Source organism: Salarias fasciatus, chromosome 4, assembly GCF_902148845.1.
Source record: "Salarias fasciatus chromosome 4, fSalaFa1.1, whole genome shotgun sequence".
NCBI lineage: Eukaryota > Metazoa > Chordata > Actinopteri > Blenniiformes > Blenniidae > Salarias > Salarias fasciatus.
In genome coordinates this window covers 19,511,403-19,538,540 of record NC_043748.1, presented here as the reverse complement: position 1 = coordinate 19,538,540, position 27,138 = coordinate 19,511,403, and the positions used below count along the sequence as shown (strand labels likewise).

General features: G+C 51.6%; 2 protein-coding genes and 1 non-coding gene across 5 annotated transcripts; all 3 read left to right on the top strand.

Moving 5' to 3' along the window:
• The first annotated feature begins 69 nt into the window (after positions 1–69).
• fbxl19 (F-box and leucine rich repeat protein 19) lies at positions 70–13,387 on the top strand. Its single transcript, XM_030088949.1, is given in 12 exon segments — positions 70–894; positions 5,359–5,565; positions 6,117–6,260; positions 6,369–6,455; positions 6,542–6,727; positions 6,810–6,842; positions 6,934–6,964; positions 6,967–8,191; positions 9,304–9,467; positions 9,552–9,713; positions 9,807–10,028; positions 10,134–13,387. Coding segments are annotated over 11 exon segments (2,712 nt in total). The 5' UTR covers positions 70–894; positions 5,359–5,373; the 3' UTR covers positions 10,400–13,387.
• A 1,543-nt stretch (positions 13,388–14,930) lies between these two features.
• Positions 14,931–25,518, top strand: kpnb1 (karyopherin (importin) beta 1). Of its 3 annotated transcripts, none has more exons than XR_003931311.1 (22): positions 14,931–15,260; positions 16,151–16,209; positions 18,095–18,277; positions 18,355–18,555; positions 18,667–18,819; positions 18,910–18,969; positions 19,057–19,146; positions 19,227–19,337; positions 19,418–19,519; positions 19,596–19,820; positions 19,922–20,113; positions 20,197–20,327; positions 20,397–20,544; positions 20,637–20,708; positions 20,828–20,972; positions 21,370–21,452; positions 21,863–21,970; positions 22,183–22,326; positions 22,624–22,729; positions 23,006–23,120; positions 23,379–24,147; positions 24,518–25,518. XR_003931311.1 is itself a non-coding variant. In XM_030088951.1 (22 exons), coding segments are annotated over exons 1-22 (2,631 nt in total). In that variant the 5' UTR covers positions 14,932–15,220; the 3' UTR covers positions 24,519–25,518. The 3 variants fall into 3 exon arrangements, 2 of the variants coding, with proteins under 2 accessions (XP_029944810.1, XP_029944811.1); XM_030088951.1 differs by having other exon boundaries at positions 14,932–15,260; positions 23,379–23,540; XM_030088950.1 differs by having other exon boundaries at positions 23,379–25,518.
• LOC115387808 (small nucleolar RNA SNORA79) lies at positions 22,783–22,924 on the top strand. The gene has a single exon (XR_003931424.1). It is a non-coding gene; the product is annotated as a small nucleolar RNA SNORA79 (small nucleolar RNA).
• Positions 25,519–27,138: the final 1,620 nt, after the last annotated feature.

Below are 27,138 nucleotides of genomic sequence, written 5' to 3'. Positions count from 1 at the left end.
AACGTTTGTGTGACTCATACTTATTTTTGTTTTTGACAACCAAAAACTACAACACCCATGACGCCATTCTTGCTGCGGACGCCCCGACGTCATGACGCAGGGGCGGGGCCTGTCATGTTTTATTTACTGCGCTTATTTATTTATTTGTGTTGTGTCCCTCCGAGGCCGGAGCGGAGCGCGCTGCGGTCACCTGTGTGATGTCATCCATGCGGGGGTTAAAAGTGCCACGGGAGATCGATCCATCTGCGACACCCGCACCGATTCACGCACAACCCCGCAGCCAGGCGCCAACACAATGAAGCCAGAGAACAATAGTGGCGCGCGGCGCTTCTTTCCGCCCGCTGGCTGCTTCACGCTCGTGCGGTGATCGACGGGGCCTAGTTCGTGCGGAGGGTTACCGCGGAGCGTGCGGTTGATCGCGGTGCTCGGTGAGAAGGAGCCGTTGTGTGTTTTGAAGCCCCCCGGGAAGGAGCGGAACACGCTGTAACGTGCTGAGGGGAGAGAGAGAGAGAGAGAGAGAGAGAGAGAGAGAGAGAGAGAGAGAGAGAGAGAGAGAGAGAGAGAGAGAGAGAGCAAGAGAGAGAGAGAGAGCGAGAGGGGGAGAGGGAGGGGAGTGAATGGGCACGACTCCGCCAGCAGCACTGCGCCCTTCATCCACATCCAGTCCTTCGGTCATCGGTTCGACCCGCCGCGGGTCCGGGAGGCCGTCCCGGGAGCGAGCCGGAGCGCCCGGAGCGATGGGCCGGCTGTGAGGCGGCGGCAGCCCCGGAGCTAGCAGCAGCCTGGCGGAGCAGCGAACAAGGAAGCGGACGGCTAGCAGCGCTGAAGCTAACGGCGGCTAACCGAGATTCATTCTAATGAGCGAGCCAGGAGCATGCGACCTGATACCGAGAGGTGAGCCCGGGGGGTCGGCCACCTGCCGCAGCCTCTGCCCTCCTGCCCGGGGGTCGGAGCGCAGCTCGCCGCGGGGGCTGGGGGGCGGACAAGCTGTTAGCTTGCTAACGGGTTAGCACGCTTAATGCACCCTCCCCCACCCCCCCAGTCGCAGGGGGGTGGGGTGCTGGTGCTTGTGGAGGGGGGGTGGAAGTAGTGAACGTGCGTGCACAGGTGGGACTGCTTTAGTGCGTCCTCATGGCAGGTGGAGGTGTGCGGGCTCGCGCCTCATCGGCACTAGCGGTTAGCATCTCGCAGTTCAGCGGTGCGCATCTTCATTAACCTGCTAACCAGCAAGTAACCAACCAACCCACCGCTGCAGCACCAACCAGTGTCCTGTTAACCTGCCGACTGATGACAGACCTGTTCAGTGAGCTGAAACGTTTTCTGTCACATCTGACAAAAGAAACACAGCTCCGCCAGGCTGCTGCAGCGCGCGTGTGTGTTTTAATCTGAACAGCAGCTTTAAAATGAAAGCTCAGTGTAGCACACACACACACACATTCTGCTTCATTCTGCTCTTACATGAGATAAAGCAGAGTTCACTGTGAGGCAGAAAATCTGCAGCAGCACGGTAGTGATCAAATCTCTCACACACTTGTATCAAGAGGTATCATTTAACCCAATGTCGAAAGACCTCATTACACCACATTGAAATAACATGTCATCTTGTGAATATAGCAGCTTTAAATTAAAATATTAAATAGTAATAATAAGAAATGCTTGAAACATCACATTTATGGTAACCTGAAAGAACTTAGAAATGTTCTTGCTGTATTAAATGTTATCTAATGTGAAAATGTGAGGAACAGAAGGCAGATTTCATGCCTCGTATTTTATTTTTAACGCTGTAGTATTAATTTTGTGAATGAATGACACAAAATCTGAGTGTCAGTTGTTCTTGTTGTAGCTGAAAAAATGAGTGACTTTGAAAAGAAAAGAGTTTGCACGGTCATCAGAGTAGTCTGCAAAAAATATTCCGATCTAATGAAGTTACGCCAGGACATCCAGAGGTGTTGACTCGATCGAAGGCGTGTGTGTTGACATGGGTTCAAAATTAAACGTACTGAGGCAGGAATCCAGAGGTGTAAGGAGAGCTACAGTAACGAAGTAAAAGAAGGCGTTTGTGGTGATATTTGACCTGACACAAACGGAGGCAAAGCAAGTGAAGGATTTCTTCATCTTCTCTGTTTCAGTTCTATTCAGACTTTGAACTCGGCCTCAAAACGTCCTCCAGCACCTTCTACATGACATTTACAAGACGCAACTGTATTAACTTTTTGAAAACACTTCATCTGTAAATGGAGGGAAATGCAACAGTTTGAAAATGCCGCTGCTGCTCATGGGCACCATGGCCGTAGTAAATAGTTCTCCTGCAAATCACACAAATAGACGGACAATAATGTCACCGTAATGACAATCCCACTTCATCCTCTGTCCACACAAGTATCAGTGTGGCCCCATTTTCAGTGTCTTCAGTGTACTGTTCTCTGTCTGAGGTCTCATTACTAAAACAAACAGCACCCACTATTAGCCCATCATGAAAATTACATCAGTTGTCGTCGTTTCAAACATGAAGCTTGTCTGAAATGAAAATGCAAACATGATGCGTTTAGACTTGACATGTGTCCTCAGTCTGTATGATTGTTGTTTGCTGTCCAGCTGTGTCATGCATCGCTATGCCAGGATGATGAGGGTTAGGTCTTGGGCATGGATACGTCTCTATTACTGGATTACACTGTCAGTTTGAAGAAGATCACTTTGACTGACATCTCGAGCAAACAGGAGAGCTCAAGTGAGAGTGTCAGATGGAGCTCTGAACATCCACAAAGTGGAATGTGAGCTCAAGGAATCAGACGTGTTGATGGAGGAAGTTATCAAGTGCGCTGCAGCCTTACAGCAAATAATATGAATTTACAAAATCAGAGTAGAGCCAGGGCTGTGGGGGGAAACAGAAAACAACAAAAGTCATACAGTGAAGTGCACAACGCTTAATGCAGAAAAACAATATGTGGTGGAGAATTCGCCTGTCGCTACAATAACAGCAGCTGACAGCACACACGTTTGCAGATGTTACAAATCGCACTGTTATGAATGAATGAATATACACATTCATGAAGGCAAACACTAAATGGGCAGTGTGAGTGTGTGCGTTATTTTGGTCAGCAAATCAGGAGTAAAAATGTTCCCTCTTACACATTCCTACTCAGTTGCTACTTGATTTCAGCAGGTCTGTTTGCTTTGTTGTCGCTGTGATATCCTGCTGCCTTCCCATCGTTTGGAGAGTAACTGTAGCTACTTGCAGCTGTGTGGTGAATTCACTCCTCCGTCTCCAGAATTTTTGGAGAATGTCTGGAAATCATAGAAATCTTATCACGCAGCATGAGAGCAGATTTCATTCTTTCAAACTGAGCTTCATCTTTCTTAAGGCACCCCAAATTGCTAAGTGTGTTTCCTTCTTTAAGCCCGATTTCCACAGTGTTTCGAGTGAAAAGGCGTTTTTTTTTTTTTTTTTCATATTTACTCCAGACAAGTTTCACGTTTATGATGTGTGTGTACACGGTAACGACATTTTCGATTCGAGCACACACACATTGTTACTGACAGCTATTTACTACGGCTGTGATGTGCTGGAGCAGCATTGTAGAAGATTTGCATTTTCTGCTTCCCCTGAGACAGCGCATTTTCAAAAAGCTCCTTGAGTCTTTTTCAAAAAGTTGTGTTTCAGTGACTCAGAAGACCGTTGTGACGTAAACAGACACCCGAACCGCTACTGAGGTTTTCAGCTTTCATTTGAAAATGTTGTATAAACGGGATCTCAGCGTTTACAGTAGAATATTTTCGCCTGACCTGAGGCTCGGACTGTGAAGCTGGATTTTCTCTTATCGAAGTGACTTCAGGGTTTTCTGAATTACGACACTGTTTCACTTCTCACCTGCTCCGGAGCAGGCTACGCTCTGGATAAGAGATTAATGTCAACGCTCCACTTCCTGATCAGTCAGGTCTCTTGGAAAATGACTTGTCCATTCTTAGAGCTTCAGAGAGACTTGTTAGGGAGAGATGCATTCCTGTGACATAAAATACCTTGTCACTGAGTGATTTTTAAGTATTTTAAGTATTCTTTGCATCTGAAATCATGGGGTTAATAATGATGGTCACACATGGCAAAACTGCATATCTACTCACACCGTCATGGTGAGGAAGTCATTTTCCAACACAAACCTGAACACACACGGGGAGCTGAACCTCAAAACCGCTCAGTGGTAAATATAAACTGAAAGGAAAGGCGCCGAGTCGCCTCTGCCCTAAACGTCTGTGCTGGAATAAAATGAAATTGAGTCCCGGTGCCGTCCGTTTATATTGTCCCGTGAATTAATATTTTATGATCTCACAAAGTTACGCATTGACAGAGAGGTGGGCGATTTTCTGCCGCCGTTTCTTCCGTGTTGCTTCTAGCCTGGACGACGTGTTTGAACCTCCTTGGTAAAAGTAAGCTCGTCAGAAGGGTTTGTGATCGACCAGGTCTGCAAACTCTTCCCTTTTTACTTGAACACACACACGGATCGCGATAGGAAACCCTGGGCTGAATTCCCGAGGTGATAACCAGCTATGAAGTAACGCTTATCAAAGATTGCGAATGTCTGGGTTTGTCGATCCAGATAACGGAGAGATATCCCGGGTATGTTAATCCTGCTGTGTAGTTCAGGCAACTTTACTCTACAAAAAAAACACGTGGCTGTTAACGCCAGACCTGGACTGCTTTTAAAACACAGTCGAGATCCAGACTCATAAAAACTCCGGGATTATTTAATCCAGACCTCAAGTCAACAAACAAACCACAGTTTGAAGTCAAAGTGTGGCCTGGATGCGTTTGTGCATAGATGGCGTGCTGCGGCTCTTTTGGAGGTTCATTAGCGTTGTACATTAAATGCTCGGTGAAGAGTGGCGACGGTCAAACGTGACTCTGAAGCAATGTTTTCATTTTCCACGCTGCTCTCATTCACCTCGGATTACTCCGTCTGCAGTGGAGCACAGAGAAGTCACTCAGTTTTCAGCTACTTTCCAGCACAGATGAAGAGAATCAGAATGAAATTGAAAGTGAGACTGATTTGTTTCTCTCATCGAACTCCAGTGCGACGGTTAGTAACTGATTACGATGTGATGAGTAACTTATTTCTCTTTACCGAAGGCGTTGGAGAGTAGCGGAGCTGCTTTCTCTAAAACAGCACTGAGCTGTTCTTCATTCCAGCCAGATTAGAGAGCGTCTTCCTCCCGCTCACTGATGTAACTTCTGCTAACAGCATCCTGCATCCTCACAACTTCCTGGATTAAGAGAAATGACCATAGAGTGAAAATAATCATAGAAACATTGAGTGTTTTTGAGATTGTCTAATAACTGTTGTGTTTGTGTGTCTGCCTGTCCAGCTGACTTGTTGGGGCATGTCGGGCAGTAAGGCGCTGGGCGGGGGGGCCGGCGGCGGCGGCGGAGCGAGGCGCAGGCGGACGCGGTGCCGGCGCTGTCAGGCCTGCATGAGGACGGAGTGCGGAGAGTGCCACTTCTGTAAGGACATGAAGAAGTTCGGAGGGCCCGGCCGCATGAAGCAGTCCTGCCTCCTGAGGCAGTGCACGGCGGTGAGAGACACACACACACACACACACACACACACACACACACACAGGGAAGGGGGGAGTACGCTGAATCACAGCGCCGCTGGTTTATTATATCTGTTTGTTTCAGGAAAAACTTTGATCTGTGGGATCTTTTTTTTCCTTCTTTCTTTAGAGATTTTGTGTGTTTTATTGTTGAGATGTTTGTTTGTGTGGATTCTTTAAATAACATCAGCAGAGCCCAGCAGGCCGCGATGCTGTGTTTCCATGGTAACCGCAGAGCGGCGCTGTGAGTGGGAGTCGGCTTTGAACCACTGCCATAGTTACAGAGATGCTTACACACACACACACTCACACACATATGGCTGCTACTGTAGATGTGTCTGTGTGAAGGAGGAAGTAATGATGGAGGAATGCAGGAAGAGTGACGCGCCCTGCTGGCTGCAGAGAGGAACGCCTCGCTCCTGTTCGAGGGCGTTGCGTCCGTGCGTGACCAGCATGCGGCGCTATCACAGCACACAGTGAGCACGCACGGCTGCTACCCTCCAGCTGAACTCCGTGTGTGTGTGTTGCAGCCGGTGTTGCCGCACACGGCGGTGTGTTTTGCGTGCGGGGAGGCGGGGAAAGAAGACACCGTGGACTCGGAAGAGGAGAAGTTCAGCATGTGTCTGATGGAGTGCACCATCTGCAACGAGATCATCCACCCCAGCTGTCTCAAGGTCAGCGGCGCACCCACACACCTTTTGTGCACCTCTCCACCTCGCCACACACACACTCTGAAAGAACACACACACACACGCCGGTGACACTATCTCTGTTTCTCTCAGATGGGTAAAGCTGAAGGAATCATAAACGATGAGATTCCAAACTGTTGGGAGTGTCCAAAGTGCCACAAGGAGGGTAAAACCAGCAAGGTGAGTGTCGGAAAGCCAGAGGACGTCATCGTCCCCCCCCCCCCCCCCGTGAGACTCGTCCTCACCCGTCCTGCGACTGTCTCCAGGACCAGGCGGACGGCTCGGGGAAGCGGCGGCTGGACAACGGAGAGGTTGGACGGTGGAAGCTCACGGACGACCCGCCCCCAAAGAAGAAGGCCCCGCCGTCCCTGGAGGAGGTGGGGAGGACGGACGGGGGACACAAGAGGAAGAAGGAGAAGGAGCTGCCAGCGGACAGCGGGGCCAAGAAGAAGGTGAGCTCACAAAAGACAGCCTCTCTGGAGTGTGTGTGTGTGTGTGTGTGTCTGATCTGACTGTCTCCTGCTTGATTGACAGATGAAAGGTGTCCACGAGAAGCGTCTGAAAAAGGTACGCTCGTTCCGTTCACCTCCCGGTCCCTGTTTAGAGCGTGCAGCGCGGCGCTCTCTCCTCACTGCGTCTCCTCTCTCTCTCTCCTCAGAAACCCAAACAGGAGATGCTTGAATCCAACGGGCCTCCCTCCTCAGGGGAGGAGCAGGACTGCCGGGCTCCTCCTCCTCCTCTTCCTCCTCTCAGCCCGGCGGCGGCGGCGTGGGCGGGGCGTCGAGCGTGGACCAGCGCTCCCACCACAGGGAGAAGCTGGAGCGCTTCAAGAGGATGTGTCTGCTGGAGCGCCGCCCGGAGTCGTCGTCGTCTTCCTCCTCCTCCAGCTCCGAGTCCGACTCCGAGTCCGACTCCGACGACTCCATGAGGGGGGACCAGGGAGGAGGCTCCTCCCCCTCGTCCTCCTCCCCCGCGCCGCCTCCGCCCGTCGTCTACGGAAACAACAGCGGGAGCCGAGCGGAGCGGGAGAGGAGCCGCAGCGAGCGGGAGAGGGAGCGGGAACGGGAGAGGGAGCGCGAGCGGCGGCTAGCCGAGCTCGGCTTCAGCGCCAGCGAGGAGTCGGAGGGGGAGGTGGTGAGGGGGGAGGAGGACGAGCGGGAGGAGGAGGCGTCCACGGGCGGCGGGGACAAGGCCCGGCGGCGGGGCGCAGGAGGAGGGGACATGGGGTTACTCTCACGAGGGAGGAAAGGAGGAATCATGGACGGCGAGGAGGAAGACACGCCCACCTCCGACAGGACCCGCAAAAACTCCACCTCCCTCCCCCCGCCCTCCCCTCTCTCATCCAATCAGCTGCCGCCGTCCTCGCAGCACGACGGCTTCATGCCGAAGCAGCGCAGCAACGGGCAGGAGGCGCGCAACGGACGGACACGAGGAGGGAGGGAGGGCGGGGAGAAGGAGAACGCCAGCGCCGGTCTGACCAATCACAGACACAGCGGTGGAGGAGGGGGCGGGGCCAAAGTCAGCGGGAGCCGGAGCAACAAGATCCGTAGCAACAGCAAGAACCCGACGTCGCGGAGCTCCTCCTCCATCCCCACGTCCAACGGGGGAGGGGGCGGGGTCAGCGGCCTCATGATGTCGGCGATGGCGGCGTCGCCGTGCTCGCAGCCGTCCCGCGTGGCGCCGCGCTCGCAGATGATGAAGCGCAGCCCGCCGGCCGTGCCCTCGCCGCCGCGGCCCGTGCAGATGGAGCGACACCTGGTGCGGCCGCCGCCCACCTGCCCCGAGCCCAGCTGCCTGCCTCTGGACTGTGGCTCCGCCCACATCATGACCCGCGACGTGTGGCTGCGAGTCTTCACCTACCTGAGCCACCGCCAGCTCTGCGTCTGCATGAGGGTGTGCCGCACCTGGAGCCGCTGGTCAGTGCACACGCCACGCGTGATTTTCATGATTGTTGTCGAGGACCATTGACCTTTGACCTCATTAGTATTTACATTTTCCACCTGTTAGCTTGTTCCAGCTTTTCACTAATGTTCTAACTTCTGAGTGCCGCTGTCACGTCAGCTGAGAATCCACATGTGCTCTAGAAGTTCACGGTTCTCCCAGCTGCTGCGTGTTTCTCCTGCTCAGTGCGTTATGTTCTCTTACTGGACGGGAGTGGTTCTCCCGATGCGGTTCTCTCGGTCGGTTGGTTGGTGGATGAGGTTCTCCTGGTTGCTTGCAGGGCGAGGTTCTCCCTGTCGGTCGGTGGATTTGTTTTCCCAGTCGGCGGGGAACAGGTCAATGTATGTTTTGTTCATTAGATTCTACGCCCAGAAAAGGATTTTGAAAACCAAATCAGTTATTAGATTTACAGTTTAATATTAAAAAAATCCAAATTGAAATTCAATGCATTTCCTTTATCCAAGTCAAGAAGAGATAAACAAAACTTAAAAGCAGTTACTTTTCATTTTCTGTTTCTAAAAAGAGAATATGAAGTTGTTTGAAGACAGAAACTTACAACCGTCAGTTTTTTTCATATTGCGGGGCCAGAAGTTGCTATTTTCAAAGCAAGAGTGTATGAGGACGGTGTTGTTTTTCTGGCAAGAGCGTCTAAATCAGCCGTCGCTGTTTTTCACAGTGATCACATATAAGCATGACTGGTTAGAACGGATTTCAAAATAAACGTGGCGTTCCAGTGGACAAGACCGCACCCCAATTATAAGCTTGTTACGAAAACACAGCACGTCTGCGGATAATAGAATTTCAAAAACAAAGCAAATGAATGAATGGATCAATACTTAAATAACAACTAGAAGTCAGATATCAACACCTGCAGAAGTGGAAAAAAAACTTTAGTCAGTGATGTGTTTTTTTTTATCTCTTCTTGACCCCGATAAAGAAAAATAAATTTAAAATTTTATTTGGAGTTTAAAATTTTTTAATGAAACCACCCTGACTGAGGTTCCGCGGTCGGGGGGCGGGGTTCCTCTGGAGCGGGTTTCCTGTTTGCTGTTGGAGGTCCTCAGACTGGGCTGCGTGTCGCCCGCAGGTGTTGCGACAAGCGGCTGTGGACGCAGATCGACCTGAGCCGGCAGCGCTCCATCACCCCCCCGATGCTGAGCGGGATCATCCGCCGCCAGCCCGTCTCCCTCAACCTGGGAGACACCAACATCTCCAAGAAGCAGCTCATGTGGCTCATCAACCGGCTGCAGGGTGAGTCCCCGCCCCCCCCCCGACGGCGCTCCCCTGCCCCGCCCACAACACTTAAGCCCCGCCCATCTCCCCGCCGTCCCCCAGGCCTGCTGGAGCTGAACGTGGCGGGCTGTCCGTGGTCGTCAGTCTGCGCTCTGTGTCAGACCGTCTGTCCCTGCCTGAAGCTGCTGGACCTCAGCAGGGTGGAGGACCTCAAAGACTCCCACCTGAGGGAGCTGCTGGCCCCGCCCCCTGACAGCCGCACAGGTGAGCCCCTCCCCCTCCTCCCTCCACTCGAATCTCTCCTCTCCCACCCCTGAGCTCGCCCCCTGAGGCCGTCTGCTCTGATTGGCCCTTCAGCTCACGGGGAGACCAGGACGGGCCGCTTCCAGAACGTGACGGAGCTGCGGCTGGCGGGTTTGGAGCTGACGGACGCGTCGTGTCGCCTCCTGGTGCGCTACGTCCCCCACCTGACCCGGCTGGACCTGAGCCACTGTGTCCACATCACAGACCAGGCGGTGCACACCCTCACCTCCCCCCTGTCCCCCCTGAGAGAGAGCCTCACCTACGTCAACCTGGCAGGTAACGGCGTGGAAGTACATTAAGAAGTATTTCCTGTTTAATTTCTCATGAGTAATAAAACTCTTGAGTCTCCTGCATTACCCATGAGCCCTTGCTGTGTTGCAGGTTGCGTGAAGGTGACGGAGCAGTGCATCCCGCTGCTGCGCCGCTGCTCCTCCCTGCAGACGGTGGACTTGCGCTCGTGCTCCCTCCTCTCCTCGGAGGCGGGACAGCTGCTCTCCTTCCCCTCCTCTTCGTCGTCGGCCTCCTCCTCCTCTTCCTCCTCCTCCTCCTCGGCCACCACTACCACCACTGCTGCTTCCTCCTCTTCCTCCTCCTCCTCTTCCTCTTCCTGTCCGCCGGAAGACAGGACGCTGCTAAAGAACAGCTAAAGCCCGCCTCTGCGCCATGTGACAGAGCGTTCATTGGTCCAGGTGTCCCACAAGCCCCGCCCCCTCTCCTTGGTACACTACAGACACACGAGGGAGGAGGAAGAGGGGGAGCGCCGTCTCTCCTCGCACTGGACAAGATTGAGTTTTACTGGAGAGCGGAGCGACCACAGAGGAGAAGAGATGCATCATGGGAAAATTAAGTGTACATAATTGTTGTCTGGATGTAAATATCTGTAGTTTACTGTAAATTACCTCCTGTCAATCATCATGTCCGCCGACGCATCACCACCGTCACTTTGTGTGTCAGCCGGCCTGAAGCTCCGCCCCCTGCGTCGGGAGCGAGGTTCGGAGGGCCGCTCGTCCGTCCGTCCGTCCGTCCGATGGAGATCAAACGGGGGGAGGCTTGGCTCCTTACCTCATGGTTCGCTCTGTGACTCCCGCCCCGTCGGCCCACAGACGCCGCCAGTGTTCCGCTTTCCTTTCAATCAGTGTTCTTCTGCGTGACGGTGGGAAACGCTCCACTCCGCTTTGTTTACAGACCCGCGGCGGCGGCGATGCCACGCCCCCAGCGAGGCCGGCGTCCAGTGAGGAAACGGCGTCTGTGTGAGCTCGAATCAAGCGAGGCTTCCTGAATGTAAATCTCAAAACAAGATTCCACTGTTTGATGATGGTGATGAAGAGCAGGTCGGTTTGAAAAAACCACTTCCGATTCAAACCTGCTCTCGATGCCTTTGTTTTTTTGGGGTTTTTTTTCCTTCTTTCCGTCTTTCTTTAGCCATCATCAGATTGAATCGTCAGGGTCCAAATCTCCCCTCTGATTGGTCGTTTGTCTCCGACTCGTCCGTCTGGATCCGTCCCCTGTGGAGTTCGGGTCTTTAGAGCAAAGCGTTCGCCGTCCGGATCTCGTTTCGCTTCCGAAAGCGGGTCGATGGGAGAAGCTCGGGGTCGCCCGACTCTTCCGGAGCCTCGGAGAAAAGACGACATAACGACCGAGCGTTTCCTGAATGTCTCCACAAACACAGTCAGTCGTCACACGGCAGGGCCGCAGCTCCAAATACTGAAAATCTCCAAAATGCAGATGATCAAATCAAATCGTACGTTTTCTGTGGTCCAGTCGTGATTCAGCGCCTCAGCCTCTCCTAGCGGGACTTTCTCTTACGTTTTTGTTCACTGAAGACGCGAACAAAATCATGTCGACTTTCAACATTTCAACCTGTGCAATCTGCGCTTCGCCAACAGTCCGACGAACTCCAGAGAATCACTGCAGGAATGGGAAGTTTCTGTTCAATAGTCACAACAAACGCTCTCAACAAATTAGGTTTTCTAAAAGCTTTGATTTCTCTCAAATTCTGGAAGGAAAAAAATCAAATTTGCTTTAAAACTAAGATTTTTTTTCCCCTCATAAAAGTTTCAGTGTCAAAAAATTCCAAAGTGACTTTTCAGTTGGTGTGAAAGTATTTTACGGTTCGAATCAGGAAACGTTTAAGCTGATTTTACTCCAGTTTCGTTGTGAATGAATCTGTTTTCTCTCTGCTGGTAAAGATGGAAAATCCTCAGAACTTCCCTGCGACTTCTCCTGGTTCTGGATTTTACTTGAGTTTCCTCTGATTTGTCTGGATTAGTTAAGTGGCGATCTGACGCCGTTCAGCTGATTCACATTTTATCGAGCATATCAGAACCTCGGCCTGACCTCCGAAGATTTTATGAATTGAACCAAAATTCATCAGATTCTTCATTCGCTGTTGTAAAGTCTCGGATTGTCTCCCGATCTGGATGCGAGGCCTTCGTTTAGATTCTGAGTCGAGTTCATTTTCTTGCGTTTCCATGACGAACAGGGTTTCAGATCTGCTCCTTTGTGTTTCAGCTACTTGAGATTGCGAGTTTGGATCCGTTCATGACGTCCTGTGAAAGCATCTGATCGAGGAGGCTGTGTTTCCTTGAGTATTAGACTTCCTGCGGATGTTTTTTTACTTGGACTTCATGGCTGGATTTTCAACCGTAGTTTAATTTTGTTTTTTTTCAGGTGAGGAGCGGGATCGCATGTTCACGTTTGACTGCAATGTTTCTGTTCGCTAACTGTGAAACCGACAATTTGAAAGAGCGCACAACCGAAAACTGACAAAACGAAAACCAGAAATGCACGCCCGCTGTGCACTCCTCACCTGCAGGGGGCGTGCTTTTATGATATCATTTTGCTAAATGGGTTAGATGGTAAGAAATCAGGTTAGTTGCGATAAATTCAGATTTGGCCTCGAAGTCAGTTTGGATTAACTGAAAATTGTCGTTTCTCCCATAAATTTGTTTAAAAAAGAAAACTAAAAAAAAAAAAAAAAATCAGTATTTTAACATCGCCTGTTATTTCGCTGCTTTGTTTCCGAACATTTGTCGTTTAAATTTTTTGCGTCTCGAATCTGGACGATGACCCGGTGAATGTGGGGAAATCTTAAGTATTGTTGGGTGCGATAAACTTTGTGTGCCATAAACGCAGCACGTGTCCTGTTGGAGTCACTTTTTATACTTTATTTTTCTATCAGTTGTTTTTGTTTTTTTACTGTACTGAGGGGGGCGGTGCCTCTGCCTAAGCAATGAGTGAGGAGATCAAATCTGATTGGACGATAACTCCCGAAAGCTCTTATCCAATCAGAAGCCCTGACATATCTCACTTTGTAAATCTGGACTTCATGTGTTTTGTTGATGTTTTTTAAAGATGCACTGGATCATCGTCTTCATCATCCTCAACTTTTTTTTTGCCAAATGTGTGGGGTTTTTTTGGGGGGTGAATTGGGGCATTTTCTCCATTTTTGTTTTTTGTTGTGCTTTGTTAATTTTTTTTTTTTTTTTTTTTTTAATGATTTGTCCCTGACTCTTCTTCTGTTGTGTTGATGAAAAGTGAGGAAGGAACAAAAGGAGACAAAAAGACCAACTCAAGGCAGCTACGTATGAGTGACTACTGTAAAATGACTAATAAAGAAACAATGGGTTTGTTTTTACAGCCTCGCTCTGATTCTTTCAGTTGGTCTTTGATTTGAATTTTATATTCCTGATAAAGTTGCCGATTTACAAGCGTTTATTGTACACTGGCCAGGTTAACACCTTACTTTAACCAGTGATTCCCCTCTGAACAGGTGCGCGTTCACACCATGAACGTGAAATGCAAAGCATCAGAGAAAAGCCACGGGACTGCGCACGAACCAGCGTCCTGCTGCGTTCAGGTGTCGCTCGGAATTTACACTCCATGATTCATGACTCTTACCTGTGGATATTAGACTCTTGTATTATTAGGAAATACTCCATTAGCTTCTGTTGTTTTCCAGATGATACACAAATCTGTTAATCTGTGAAACTAGATGATTCTGATCAACTTGTCAAACTACAAGCTTGACTTGAAAATATGGAAGTCATGATTTAGTTTCATTTATGCCAATGAACTTGGATAAATAAAAGTTATTTGGCCCAAAACATCAGAAACAAAAACGATGTAAACATATAGTTATAGTGGATTATATAACTTTGGCCTCTAGTACCACTGTGAGGAACCAGCAAGTTACTTCTGATCAGGATTTATCCTTCAGCTCCCACACGAAACAAGCCTGCAGGACTGCTTTATTCCACTTGTATTATCTCTAAAATCAGAGACCCAAGCTTTTATTTTTTTACTTCTAGAAAACTAATTTCCCTTCATTACTGTGTTCAAAGAACTGCTGTAAAATCTTGAGATAGTGAAGAAATTCAAAACATTGCTCAGATAGGACTGCCAGGAACTAGCAGGAAAGTTCACATAGTTTCTCATCATTGACTTCCTGTTCACTCAGGTACAGAAAATAAAATCCTTATTTGAGCTGGCAGAGGTTCTACAACCACTTACAATTAGCAGACACTTTTGTCCAAAGCGACATACAACAGTGGGGGCATTTCAGGGTGCAGTGTCTTCCCCAAGGACACTTCGACATGCAGACAGGGGGGGATGGGAATTGAACTCACAACCTCCCGATTGTTGAGACGACTGCTCTCCCCACTGAACCACAGCCGCCCGCCTACAACCAGGCTCCATAATACTTTAAATAGTTGTTTGTCCCATATTACACAGTCTCTACTTTGGCAGTTAGGGTTATGACTTCTCTTTTTCATCAAATTTGCATGCTGGGCTGGTTCAGGCTGCTTTCTAGTCCTACTGTTACAGGTTTAGACTGCAGTGGGAGACCTACAGGTGCTTCTTTCTCTCTTTCTTTTCACTCTCTCTCTGTATACAGTGATGTTTCACTATTATGTGTCACTGACATTCTATCTTTCTCAGGTTTGGTGTTTGGTGTCCACAGTACCGTCATATGAACTTAGATAAAGAGAAAAATATCTACTTTTAACACTACTTTTAATCATACTCGAATGAATGGTCTAGTTTTATAATAAATGACATGCAGATTATTTAACTGGAATACAGTAACTTCAATGTATTCCTGCTCCCAGCTGTTGACATTTTTTCCAACAGTCCCTGAAGGCAGCACGCCGCGCTTCCGGCGTCATTACGTCAGATATCCCTCCGCGGGAGAGAAGCGCGCGGCCCTTTCCCTCCCGACAGCACGCGATGATCGGGCGGCGCTGAATCTCGAGACGCGAGTCTGCTTACCGGCACCGTGAACCTCTCCCCGGACCACCGAGGGACCCTCCGCGCCCAGCGAACCCGCCCCGTGCCCGGCACCGACCGAGATCCGTGGAAGAAAATAATCCGGCTGTGGGCGCTGCGCGGCAACCGAACCCGTCCGAGTGAAGCCGACAGGCGGCCGAAAGTGTCCGAGCGAAGACGAGAGGCAGCCGCGGGACGGAATGGAGCTCATCACTATCCTTGAAAAAACCGTCTCTCCAGGTGAGAAGTGAGCCGCACGGAGCGCTCACTGCACGGCTGGATGGCGGGGCAGCCCGCCTGGGCGGCGCCCGCCGTGTCGATGCAGCGGCAGCCTGCCCAGATGAACCGGTGAAAGTTTGAAGCGGGGAGCGGGCTGCTAGCTCGCCGTGCTAGCCGTGCTAACGCCACGGCCTGACGCCGCTGCTGACTTCGCACTATGCCGGGTTTATGTCACAGTCTCCCGGCGTGGATTCCCCCCGCAGTGCGCTCGGCTGAGTGGTTAACCGGCTGTCACTTCACTTTGGTGCCAGATCGCCTCGTCAGAGGCGGTGGTGCGGGCTCCATGCAGCCGCTCCGGAGGCTCGACCCTGCCCATGCCTGATGTAGCCTCTCCGCTAGCCCGTTAGCGCGCTAACGGCTATCATTCAAACTGTCGGCCGCCTTCTCTCAACCCTGTCCCGGCTAACGTCACTTAAGAAACGCCGAGGGGTCAGGAAAGTGGTCCCGGGCGAGAGGCCACACCCGCCTCGTCGCTTTGAGCGAAGTTAGCGCGGTTTGGCCCGGACTACCGTCCGACCGGAAAACTTTGTGTCGCTCAAAACGTGTCCCGCTTAGCGTGCTAGCCGGCGCTGCTGCCGCCGCCTTACGGCGGCTAACGTGCACACTGCCGCCGCGGCCGAAGCCGCCGTGAGCCCCGGGGAGCGATCGGACAGATGTCACACCCGATCGGGACAACAATAACAACAACAAGTCGGTGTGATTGGTGCGGAGCGGCGGTTGAACCGGTTGGACCACTCGGGTCAGCCGCTGGAGCTAGCCCCGCCGTGCTAACTGTCAGCTAGCGTTACATTGAATAACCTCTGCCTCCCCCTCCTCCCCCCTCCCTCCTCCCCGCTCCCTCCCCCCCTCAGATCGGAATGAACTGGAGGCGGCTCAGAAGTTTCTGGAGCAGGCGGCCATCGAGAACCTGGTGAGTGTGGAGGTGTCCGGGGCCCCGGGGCGGACAGGAGGGCGAGGGGGACCGGGCGGCAGCTGCACGGAGGCGGGCAGACGGCGGCCCGCAGAGCTGTTGGAGCCCAGCCGGCTTTTCTGCCTCCCCCTCCTCCCCCAGTCTCTCTCTCTCTCTCGCTCTGATTTCCTCATCTCATACTAGAAAATCTCAGTTGAGATTCCTCGATCTGCAGGAGAATCTGACTCATTCATCACATAATCAGAATCCTTCTGTAACCACAATTTTAAGTTTTTCCTCAATATTTTATATGTGATTGTCAGAGTATGTAAATTACAGGCATTTCCCCACCAGTGCCTTGGCTTGTTGAGGTTGTTTGCAATGGATTGCTGGAATGCTGAAAGGAACTTGAATATTTTGCAGAGTGCTCCGATTAAATCTGTTGACTCTGGGTTAGTGTGTTCTGATGTGGACATTAGTGGATGTGAGCATCCGGCAGCTTTGGCTTGCCTTTTTAGATGAACAGTGACTGTAAGGTCTCACAGGTTCCTCTTCTTGTCTTTGAGTTTCCGCCTGTAAACAGACCAACGCAAGTTGCGTGGTTTAGAGTTCTGGCTGTTTTCAGTTTAATAGTTGAGACAAAGCTTGGTGGGTTTTGGTTTTGTGAAACTTATAGACTGAATCAAACTGATGGATCTGATGTTGTTCTCTTCTTGGCAGAAGTTTTTTCATGGCGAGAGGGAAAGTTAATTAAAAAATGGGTTGTAAATGAAGTGATGGCTCACATCAGGTTGTGCTGATTCACCGAGTAAAGATGAAACAGCAGAGATTTTGATTCAGCAGGCCGACCATGACGGTGCATGTTGAGGATGTCATCAAGCTGCGCCTGATGTGACTGAAAGCATTGCATGGAGTTTAAACCAGAGGGGTAGGATGTGCTGGTAGAAAGACCGATGTGACGTAATGTTGAGGCAAAAACTGCATCCTCCATCAACACCCAGTCAGGTGGAAAGTGAAAAGGTAACCACCAGCAGACTGATATTTTACAAGCACTTTCTAGAGGCACATTCGTGTAATAATCAGCGGTTGATGGATTTTGCAAATGCCGTCCATTGCACATCCCAAAAAATGACTTGGAAGGTTATTTCTTCACAATTAATTTTGCAGAGTAAATGTTGTCAAAGTGAAATTATTTACTTTTTTGAAGAGATTATTTTGCTGCAATATATCTGGGTATGTGAGTATTCTCAGAAAGGGTAATTTTGGTGTACATGCAGAAGAGAACAAAATATCCCGATCTAAACCGCTGCTGCACATGGTTCAGATTACACTGCAACGTAGATTTTAGGCCCTGTGCTGAGCTGTGTTGTGTTCAGAACTCACAGCTTCGTTGTGTCACTGTTTCTGTTTTGCATGCAGCATTTGGGTGTAAACACAGGATGAGGCTGACAGATCCAACCAGGGGGGAAATTCTGAAATAGACTGAGTTTGTGTATCTGTCTGGTTCAGGATCAGTCCTCGCTCGGTGGTTTTACAGACACCAGCAGGAAGTCCTGACAGTATTACCGCCGGTCTGTTAACGATTAAACAGAGAAGGAATATCAGTGATTGACTCCTGGACACATTCGCTGTCTAACAGCCGCCCACCGCTGGTGAGAGCAGCAAAGCAGAGGCGATTGTTGTGATTAAGAGCTTCACACTCCATGTTTAAAATAGGCTAAAACAAATGTCTGTTTCGTCCAGTCAGGCAGTCTATTAGAGTGTTTGTATGAAAGTCGATACACTGATTGTTGAGAGCATCTTTATTTCTTGCATCCATCATGAGTTTTAGCTGAAGAAAAACTTCCCATGATGCTGTCAGGTCTGAAGAGCACGCCTTCACACTCTCTCCCCCGTCTGTCCTCAGCCCACCTTCCTGGTGGAGTTGTCTCGGGTCTTGGCGAACCCCGGGAACACCCAGGTGGCTCGTGTGGCCGCCGGCCTGCAGGTGAAGAATTCCCTCACGTCCAAAGATCCCGACGTGAAGACGCAGTACCAGCAGAGATGGCTCGCCATCGACGCCAACGCCCGTCGAGAGATCAAGAACTACGTAAGCCCCGCCTCCTCCCCGTCACCGTCTCTGGTCCGCCGCTGGTTCTAACGCGTGACCGCGTTCCGGTCCGGCAGGTCTTACAGACTCTGGGCACGGAGACGTACCGGCCCAGCTCGGCCTCGCAGTGCGTCGCCGGCATCGCCTGCGCGGAGATCCCCGTCAACCAGTGGCCCGAACTGATCCCGCAGCTGGTCGCCAACGTCACCGACCCGTCCAGCACCGAGCACATGAAGGAGTCCACGCTGGAGGCCATCGGATACATCTGCCAGGACATCGTGAGTCCCCCGGTGTAGTGTGTGCTGGGAGGCGGCGGGACTTGAACCGCAGCCGTGACGGTTCTCAGGGTTCTGTTGAGTTCTGAGCTTCAGTGAAACTTGCTCCTTCAGGACCCCGAGCAGCTGCAGGAGAACGCCAACCAGATCCTGACGGCCATCATCCAGGGCATGAGGAAGGAGGAGCCCAGCAACAACGTGAAGCTGGCCGCCACCAACGCGCTGCTCAACTCGCTGGAGTTCACCAAGGCCAACTTCGACAAGGAGGTACTGAAGCGTAGGCTCCGCCCCCCACTGCCGCCAGGCCCCGCCCCACCGTAACGCCGGCAGAGCGTCTAACCGTGTTTGTGTTTGCAGACGGAGCGACACTTCATCATGCAGGTGGTGTGTGAGGCCACGCAGTGTCCGGACACCAGGGTGAGTCCCGCCGCCGCCGCCTGCCGCTCTCCCGCTCTCCCGCCCGCCGGGCGCCGCTCCCTCGGCTCACATGTCCGCTGCTTTCAGGTGCGAGTCGCCGCCCTCCAGAACCTGGTGAAGATCATGTCGCTCTACTATCAGTACATGGAGACGTACATGGGCCCGGCGCTGTTCGCGGTGAGCCGCCGTCGCTCGCGCTCGCCTTCCTCCCGAGAGACGGGGCTGAAATTCACGCCGCTGTCCCGTCTCCCTGTCAGATCACCATCGAGGCCATGAAGAGCGACATCGACGAGGTGGCGCTGCAGGGCATCGAGTTCTGGTCCAACGTCTGCGACGAGGAGATGGATCTCGCCATCGAGGCCTCAGAGGTCCGGCCGCCGCTTCTGATCTTCGACCTTTAGCGCCGGCGCCGCCGCCTCACTGTTTTTGCCGCCTCTGTGTTCGGCAGGCCTCGGAGCAGGGCCGGCCCCCGGAGCACACCAGTAAATTCTACGCCAAGGGGGCCCTGCAGTACCTGGTCCCCATCCTCACCCACACGCTCACCAAGCAGGTAGTGCCGCCGCCGCCGCGTCGAGCCGCTCCGCCGCCACGCCCGCACGCCTGACCGCCCGTCTCCACCTCCGCAGGACGAGAACGACGACGACGACGACTGGAACCCCTGCAAAGCGGCCGGCGTGTGCCTGATGCTGCTCGCCACCTGCTGCGAGGACGACGTGGTGCCGCACGTGCTGCCCTTCATCAAAGAGCACATCAAGCACCCGGACTGGCGCTACCGCGACGCCTCCATCATGGCGTTCGGCTCCATCCTGGAGGGACCCGAGCTCAACCAGCTCAAGCCGCTGGTTCAGCAGGTCGCTGGCTCCGACCCGGCCGGTGTCGGTCTGTTTAAACTGCTCGCTTCCAGCCGTCGCTCAGCCGGTTAACCGAAAGCCCCTCCCCCTCCCCCCCGCAGGCGATGCCCACCCTGATCGAGCTGATGAAGGACCCCAGCGTGGTGGTGAGGGACACCACGGCGTGGACGGTGGGCCGCATCTGCGAGCTGCTGCCGGAGGCGGCCATTAACGAGGTGTACCTGGCGCCGCTGCTGCAGTGCCTGATCGAGGGCCTGGGGGCGGAGCCCCGGGTGGCGTCCAACGTGTGCTGGGTGAGTCCGGGAGGGCCAGGAGGGGGCGGGGCGGCCGTGCGTGTGCGAGCGCGCTCAGTACCGCCGTGTCTCCGCCCCCCCAGGCCTTCTCCTCTCTGGCGGAGGCGGCGTACGAGGCCACGGACGCGGCGGAGGACCAGGAGGAGCCCAGCACCTACTGCCTGTCCTCGTCCTTCGAGATCATTGTCCAGAAGCTGCTGGAGACGACAGACAGGTGGCGCCCTCGCTCCGCCCTCCTCCCGCCGCCCGCCGCGGCGCCTCGCTGACGTCCAGTGTGTTTCAGGCCCGACGGGCACCAGAACAACCTGCGCTCGGCCGCCTACGAGGCTCTGATGGAGATTGTGAAGAACAGCGCCAAGGACTGCTACCCGGCGGTCCAGAAGACCACGCTGGTCATCATGGAGAGGCTGCAGCAGGTCCTGCAGATGGAGGTAGGGTGGAGCACATGGAGCTTTTCTGTCAGTGTAGTAATGGACGGTTGAGGAGCGGCAGGAGTTCACGTTGTGAGTTTGTGTTTCTACAGTCGCACATTCAGAGCACATCAGACCGGATTCAGTTCAACGACCTGCAGTCGCTGCTGTGCGCCACTTTACAGGTGAGAGCGCTCGCCGGAGCAGGTGAAGGACGCCAGGCTGTGACCGTCTGCCTGAACGTCTCTGAACGCGCGTGTGTGTGTGTGTGTGTGTGTGTGTGTGTCTGCGTGTGTGTGTGCAGAACGTGCTGAGGAAGGTGCAGCACCAGGACGCCCTGCAGATCTCCGACGTGGTGATGGCGTCCCTCCTGCGGATGTTTCAGAGCACAGCGGGCTCCGGGGGCGTGCAGGAGGACGCCCTGATGGCCGTTTCCACGCTGGTCGAAGGTACCGACGGGTTTCTGAACCGGAACCGCAGTGTCCCCACAGCAGAGCTCTGTGGAACGCCACTCAGTGACTCATGTTTGAATGTACTGGATTGAAAATGAGGAATTCCCGCCGTGCTTCTGGACTGACGAGTTGAGATGAATCCTTTTAACCCGACGCAGCGAGACACCGGGCAGCGTTTATGTGTTTTCATTTCAGAAAGGTTTTGCTTTAATGCGGCAACATCTTGAAAATGATGTCTGTGAACACAGGAATGAAAGATGCTGAAGAATCAAGTTTTGTAACGTGCAACTTTTTTTATAAATGCAGTGAGAAAATGCGGCGTGGTGTTCAGTGCAGAAGTTTCTGATGTATCAACATCTCTGCTGAATGTCGCTTTCTCTCTTTCCTCTCACAGTTCTGGGCAGCGACTTCCAGAAATACATGGATGCCTTCAAACCTTTCCTGGGTATCGGGCTGAAGAACTACGCCGAGTATCAGGTAGGAGGGGCGCCCCCTGCTGCCAGTCTCGTCTCATGACAGCCGACATGTGGAACTGTTGAGGGTTTCTTTTGGGTGAACTTTCGGTTTCTTTGGTTAAGAAATCATTTGGCTTTGATACGTTTCCAACAGGTCTGCTCCTTTTTCCTTTTCTTTTTATGTTTTTCTTCCACAAACAGGAAGTAAGTTTGAGCAGAGCTGTACAACCAAAATATAATCTGACTGCAACTGTTGACTAATAATCACCTACAGCTGAGCTCTGTGCTGTTCCAGTGCTTTTCTGATTTCAAGCTGTGTTGGATTGAGGATGCTCAATGACAAGAACAAACTGTCACTTTGACTTTGCAATCAAAGGCAACTCGGTTTGATAAACCAAACGGTGAATGAACCTCGGGTCGTTGGTGTTCCAGGTGTGTCTGGCTGCGGTGGGTCTGGTGTGCGACCTGTGCAGAGCTCTGATGTCCAACATCCTGCCTTACTGTGACGAGATCATGCAGCTGCTGCTGGAGAACCTCGGGGTGAGGACCGGCGCCGCCGCCCGGCCTGTGATTGGTCGGTGATGATAAACCATGCACCACGCTGACGCAGTGATGTCCCAACTGTTTATCTGAGACGCCGCGGCTCACAGAAGCTGCTGGATGTTTTCTACACTGCTGACCAGGAAACCTGCCTGAACTGGACTCACTGGAGTTGCTCAAGCTTGTGTGTGTGTGTGTGCGTGTGTGTGTAGAATGAGAACGTGCACCGGTCGGTGAAGCCTCAGATCCTCTCTGCGTTTGGAGACATCGCTCTGGCCATCGGAGGGGAGTTCAAGAAGTATCTGGATATCGTGTTGGACACACTGCAGCAGGCCTCCCAGGCCCAGGTCGACAAGGTACACACGCACACGCGCGCACACACACACACACACACACACACACACACACACACACACACACACACACACACACACACACACACACACACACACACACACACACACACACACACACAGCTCTGTGATGAGAAATCATGCACCACTCTGACAGAGTGATGGATAACACACTCTCTGAGATCCTCTCTCCATCACACACACACACTTCCTCCCTCTCTGACATCACTTCCTGTTAAAAACCCGGTTCCAGCGTTCTACTCATGTTTGCTCTTTGCTCTGACCGTGCTCCCGTTGCAGACGGACTACGACATGGTGGACTACCTGAACGAGCTGAGGGAGGGCTGCCTGGAGGCGTACACCGGCATCATCCAGGGCCTGAAGGGAGACCAGGAGAACGTCCACCGTAAGAGACACACACACACACACACACACACAGACACGCGCTGTGCCATCAGGCGACGTCGGTTCCTCTTCCTGTGTGCAGCGTATCAGGAGGATTTTACGACGTCGCAGATCAACGGGTCTGTTTCACCCTCAGAGCTGCAGTCTGAACCCAGACACACTCACAGCGCTGGGGTTTTTGCGGGACCCGACACACACACACACACACACACACACACACACACACAGTATGAACTGCTCTTGACAGTGTCTTTAAAGCCGTGTTTTTCTTTCTCAGCGGACGTGATGCTGGTCCAGCCCCGGGTGGAGTTCATCCTGTCCTTCATCCACCACATAGCGGAGGACGAGGACCACTCGGACGGGGTGGTGGCCAACGCAGTGGGACTCATCGGGTGAGGAAGAGGAGGGAGGTCCACGGTCTCAGGGGGTGCGTGTGTGTCTGCCCGAGTGTGTGTGTCGGTCTGTGAGGAGAAATCATGCACCACGCTGACTGAGTGATGGACGACAGCTTCTGAGACACACACACACACTCTCTCACACACACACACACACGCTCGCTCTCTGAGCTTCTGTGAAAGATCCTCTGCACACACAGTCTGCCCGGTGCGTGTGTGTACGCGTGTGTTAACGACGTGTTGTGTTGCGTTCAGCGACCTGTGCACAGCGTTCGGTAAAGACGTGATGAAGCTGGTGGAGGTCCGGCCGCTCATCAACGACCTGCTGACGGAGGGCCGGCGCTCCAAAACCAACAAGACCAAGACCCTGGCCACCTGGGCCACCAAGGAGCTGCGCAAGCTGAAGAGCCAGGCCTGGTCAGAACACACACACACACACACACACACACACACACGGCTCTGTGATGAGAAATCATGCACCACTCTGACAGAGTGATGGATAACACACTCTCTGAGATCCCCTTCTCTTGCTCACACACACACACTTCCTCCCTCTCTGACATCACTTCCTGTTAAAAACCAGGTTCCGGCGTTGCAGGCGGTCGCCGTTCATGTTTGCTTTTTGCGTGTAAATTTTTAAAGCTGCCGTTTCTCACACAAAGTAGTAACACTGAAAACAAGTCATTCATGCAAGAGTCACGGGGCGGCCATTTTGGATGACATCATCAATCTCCCATGATTCTCAGTTCCCCTCAGTTGTGATTTTGGAGTGTTAGGATGCATATTCATGACTTTGAGTTTCATTTCAGAAAACAGTTTCCCTTGCTGTGCCTTGACCTGGAAAAACAAATGTTTAAACTATTTCCTGATTATTTAAACAAAATGAATGCGAGAGTTTACATTCCGATGGGCGGAGTTCACTTTACGCCGGTGGCATCTCCTGGTTTCCGTTTGGGCCAGTCTTCTTCGACGCTGCATTTATCAGCCGATCGTTCAACTTCTTCCACTCAAAATGAAGACAGAGGTTTGTAATGTTCATCAGAGCCACGCTTGAACTGTGTGACAGAATGTGGGGGAAAAAAATCCAGGAAATCACAATCAAAATTGTGGGATTTTGAAAGAATTTATGGTGGGAAATAAGCATTCGGTCATTTACAAGAGTTCAGTTCAATACTTTGTCACTGCCATCAATGGTCATACTACAGACACTTTGCCCGCTGGTGTGTTTGGGATCACTGTCATTCTGGAGGATCCAAGGTTTTATGTTGTGGTTCATAACAGGAAGTGACATCATTCTGAGGGGCGGAGCTTAAAGCCGTGCCATACAGTCAAAGGAAGGCTGAATTCGTCCTAACTGTACCCCCCCACCCCCACCCCTCCCCCCTGTGTTTCAGATGGTTGCCGTGGCAGCACACAGTTTGTAGAGAATCTGAGACATCCGACTGGAACGAGCTCGTGTTGTTTGTCGGTCGCAGAGCGTTTGAGCTGATGAATGTCTGTGTGAGAGAGAGAGAGCGAGTGAGAGAGAGAGAGAGAGAGAGACGCGTGTGAGCGAGCGAGCGAGAGACCATGACATCCCCCCCTCCCTCCCCTCCTCCCCCCCAGGACAGGACTCTGACTCCCCACCCCTCCAAACAAACAACGTCCTCCCACAATCCACCTCTCTCGCCGTGTAGCTGGGCTCTCCTACGACATCACAGAGGCGTCACGGCCTCGCCGCCCCCCCGCCGTGCCGGGGGAGGAGGGGATGACAAACCTGACGAAACCGGACTTTCTGGGAGTGAGCGGCGAGCCGAGCGACTCGGTGGACGACAACTTCTTCTGTGGAAAGTTTTTTTTTTTTTTTTTGGCTCTTATTTTTCTTTTTACTTTTTTTTTTTTTTTTTCCTAAAACTCGTCACTAAATCGTCGGAGGAGACGAGACGGCGAGCGCCGCCGCCGCCCGCTCAGTTTCCCACGCTCTCGTCCAATCAACGGCAGCACTAAATTCCCTCAGAACGAAAGCGGGGCAGCGTGCGGAGGAGTGCCAAACGGGGACGGCGAGCACTGCGGGCAGGCAGGCAGGCAGGCAGGCAGGCGGGCGGCTCGTGTTTTTTTGGGAACGGGTCTCACACCATTTTTGCTTGTTTGAAACATTCAGTGAATTGAAGACATTTGTAAAAGGTTCTATTTTTCCATTGCTGATGAAAAGTGAAACAATAAAGTGCTATGAAACATTCCCCCGCCGTTCTTCCTGTCGTCTGTCGGACTCCTGGACTCGGAACTTTGGGACTCTGCTGATTGGACGCTGAACTCTTGGCCGCCGCCCACTGTCGGTTTGTTTACTCAACGCCACAAAGAACCATGATTTTTGTCCTTTTTTTTTCCTTTTTTTTTTTTTTTTTTTTTTTTTTAACACACCTGTGGGCTTGCTCGGCGGCATATGGCCGCTCCTCGCCGCCGGAGGCCGAGCTGGTGTGTGTGGAGACGGCGCTGAGCCGCTCAGCGTGGCCTCGGAGGCGGCGGCCGCACCACGAGGAATCTACGACTCGATACTTTGAGAATTGTGAATGAGTTGAAGCCAATCTGCTTTTTATTTCATATTCAACTTTAGTGAACTAATAAAGTCTATATTGTTCTGAAGACTCCGCTGCTGCTTCTTCACACACACTCCAATCCTCACACACCTTCAGTATGATACACTTAGTGGAAGATAATTTGAAAAAAAATAAAAAATCTTGATCTTATAAATCATATGATTCCTAGTTTACTACTGTTTACTTACTGCATTTTAAGCTTAAGGATTAGTTTTCAGAATGAAACATCTTATTAAAACACCATTTTAAACCATAAAATTGATTAAATAATTGAGAAACATCAACAGAATATTTTGACCTGATTTGAGTGCAACTAAGGCAGTCAGAGTTAATTGTATTCATCATGATTAATCACTTAATAAGGCTTTGCTTTTCAGTTTGAAAACTGTATTTTTGACATAGACATTCTGGTAAGTTGGTCTACATGGCACTTTATTTTGAAAGAGACTCCAAACAGGTCTACATGGAAATTTTCTCTTCATGTTGAATTCTCAATTAAAGAGGCTGTATCATGCTTTTTTAGCTAGTCCACACCCTAGAAATGGCATTAACATAGTAATAGTTTATTTTTGTCGCTAAGGGAAAGTAATTTTGTGCGAAATAAAAGATTTTCTGGGGCTAATTCTGAAACCCGGAAGAGAAAATGCTCTGTTTCCCTGAAAATCCCGCCTCTCCCCCCTGTGGACTTTGACTGACAGCTACTTCAACCAATCAGCGCTTCAAAACAAATACGCTGGCTAGCTTTAGCTCTTTAGCTCTAGCATCTCTACACGCAAAGACACGCGAAAACGTCTTTTCCTGTGAGAAACTCACCAAGCGCAGACCCTGCAGACCCTTCAGACTCTTGCTCCTGCTTGATTGTTGCTTTCAGACGATGGTTAAAGTTTATCTCCATAATCGGAGTTACAAAAAGCAGCAACGCTGATTGCCGAGGGCCTGCGGGAGGGGGGCTCAGGGGAGCCGTCTTCACCGCTTGACGTGAACGTGGGAAACAGAGCGTTTTCACGGGTGCGGGAGGGGCTGCCTCTCTGAGCAGCGAGGAAAGCTGAAACACGCAGGCACAAAGGAAAAAAAAACGCGTTGAGGGTGTTTTTGGTGAGTACATAACTGTATAACAAGGTTAAAACATACAAAAAGTGAATTTTGCATGATACACCCCCTGTAAAGTTTAAGTTTCAGCATGGAGACTTCCTGCAGTGACTGATTCCTGACCAGTGTCTTAAAGGGGCTGTATCATGCAAAATTCACTTTTTGTATGTTTTAAAGGTGTAATACAACATTTTGATTTCCGGGTGGATCACCTAAATAATTGGTGGGTCTGTTTGTCAATCATTCTGACGAGCTGCTTTCGTAAGGCCGTTCTACGTGCTTGCGCCCAATCAGCTTCTCCCTTTTGCGCATTCAGAGTGTTTATGTAGCCTGTGAGCTTCTGAGCTCGT

What these genes read in the sequence shown, in the direction of transcription:
- kpnb1 (XM_030088950.1), top strand. Translation starts at nt 15,221, where the DNA reads ATGGAGCTCATCACTATCCTTGAAAAAACCGTCTCTCCAG. An exon ending in CGCAGTGTCCGGACACCAGG is followed by an intron (nt 18,970 to 19,056) that starts GTGAGTCCCGCC and finishes CGCTGCTTTCAG; the next exon opens with GTGCGAGTCGCCGCCCTCCA. An exon ending in TGCTGTGCGCCACTTTACAG is followed by an intron (nt 20,709 to 20,827) that starts GTGAGAGCGCTC and finishes GTGTGTGTGCAG; the next exon opens with AACGTGCTGAGGAAGGTGCA.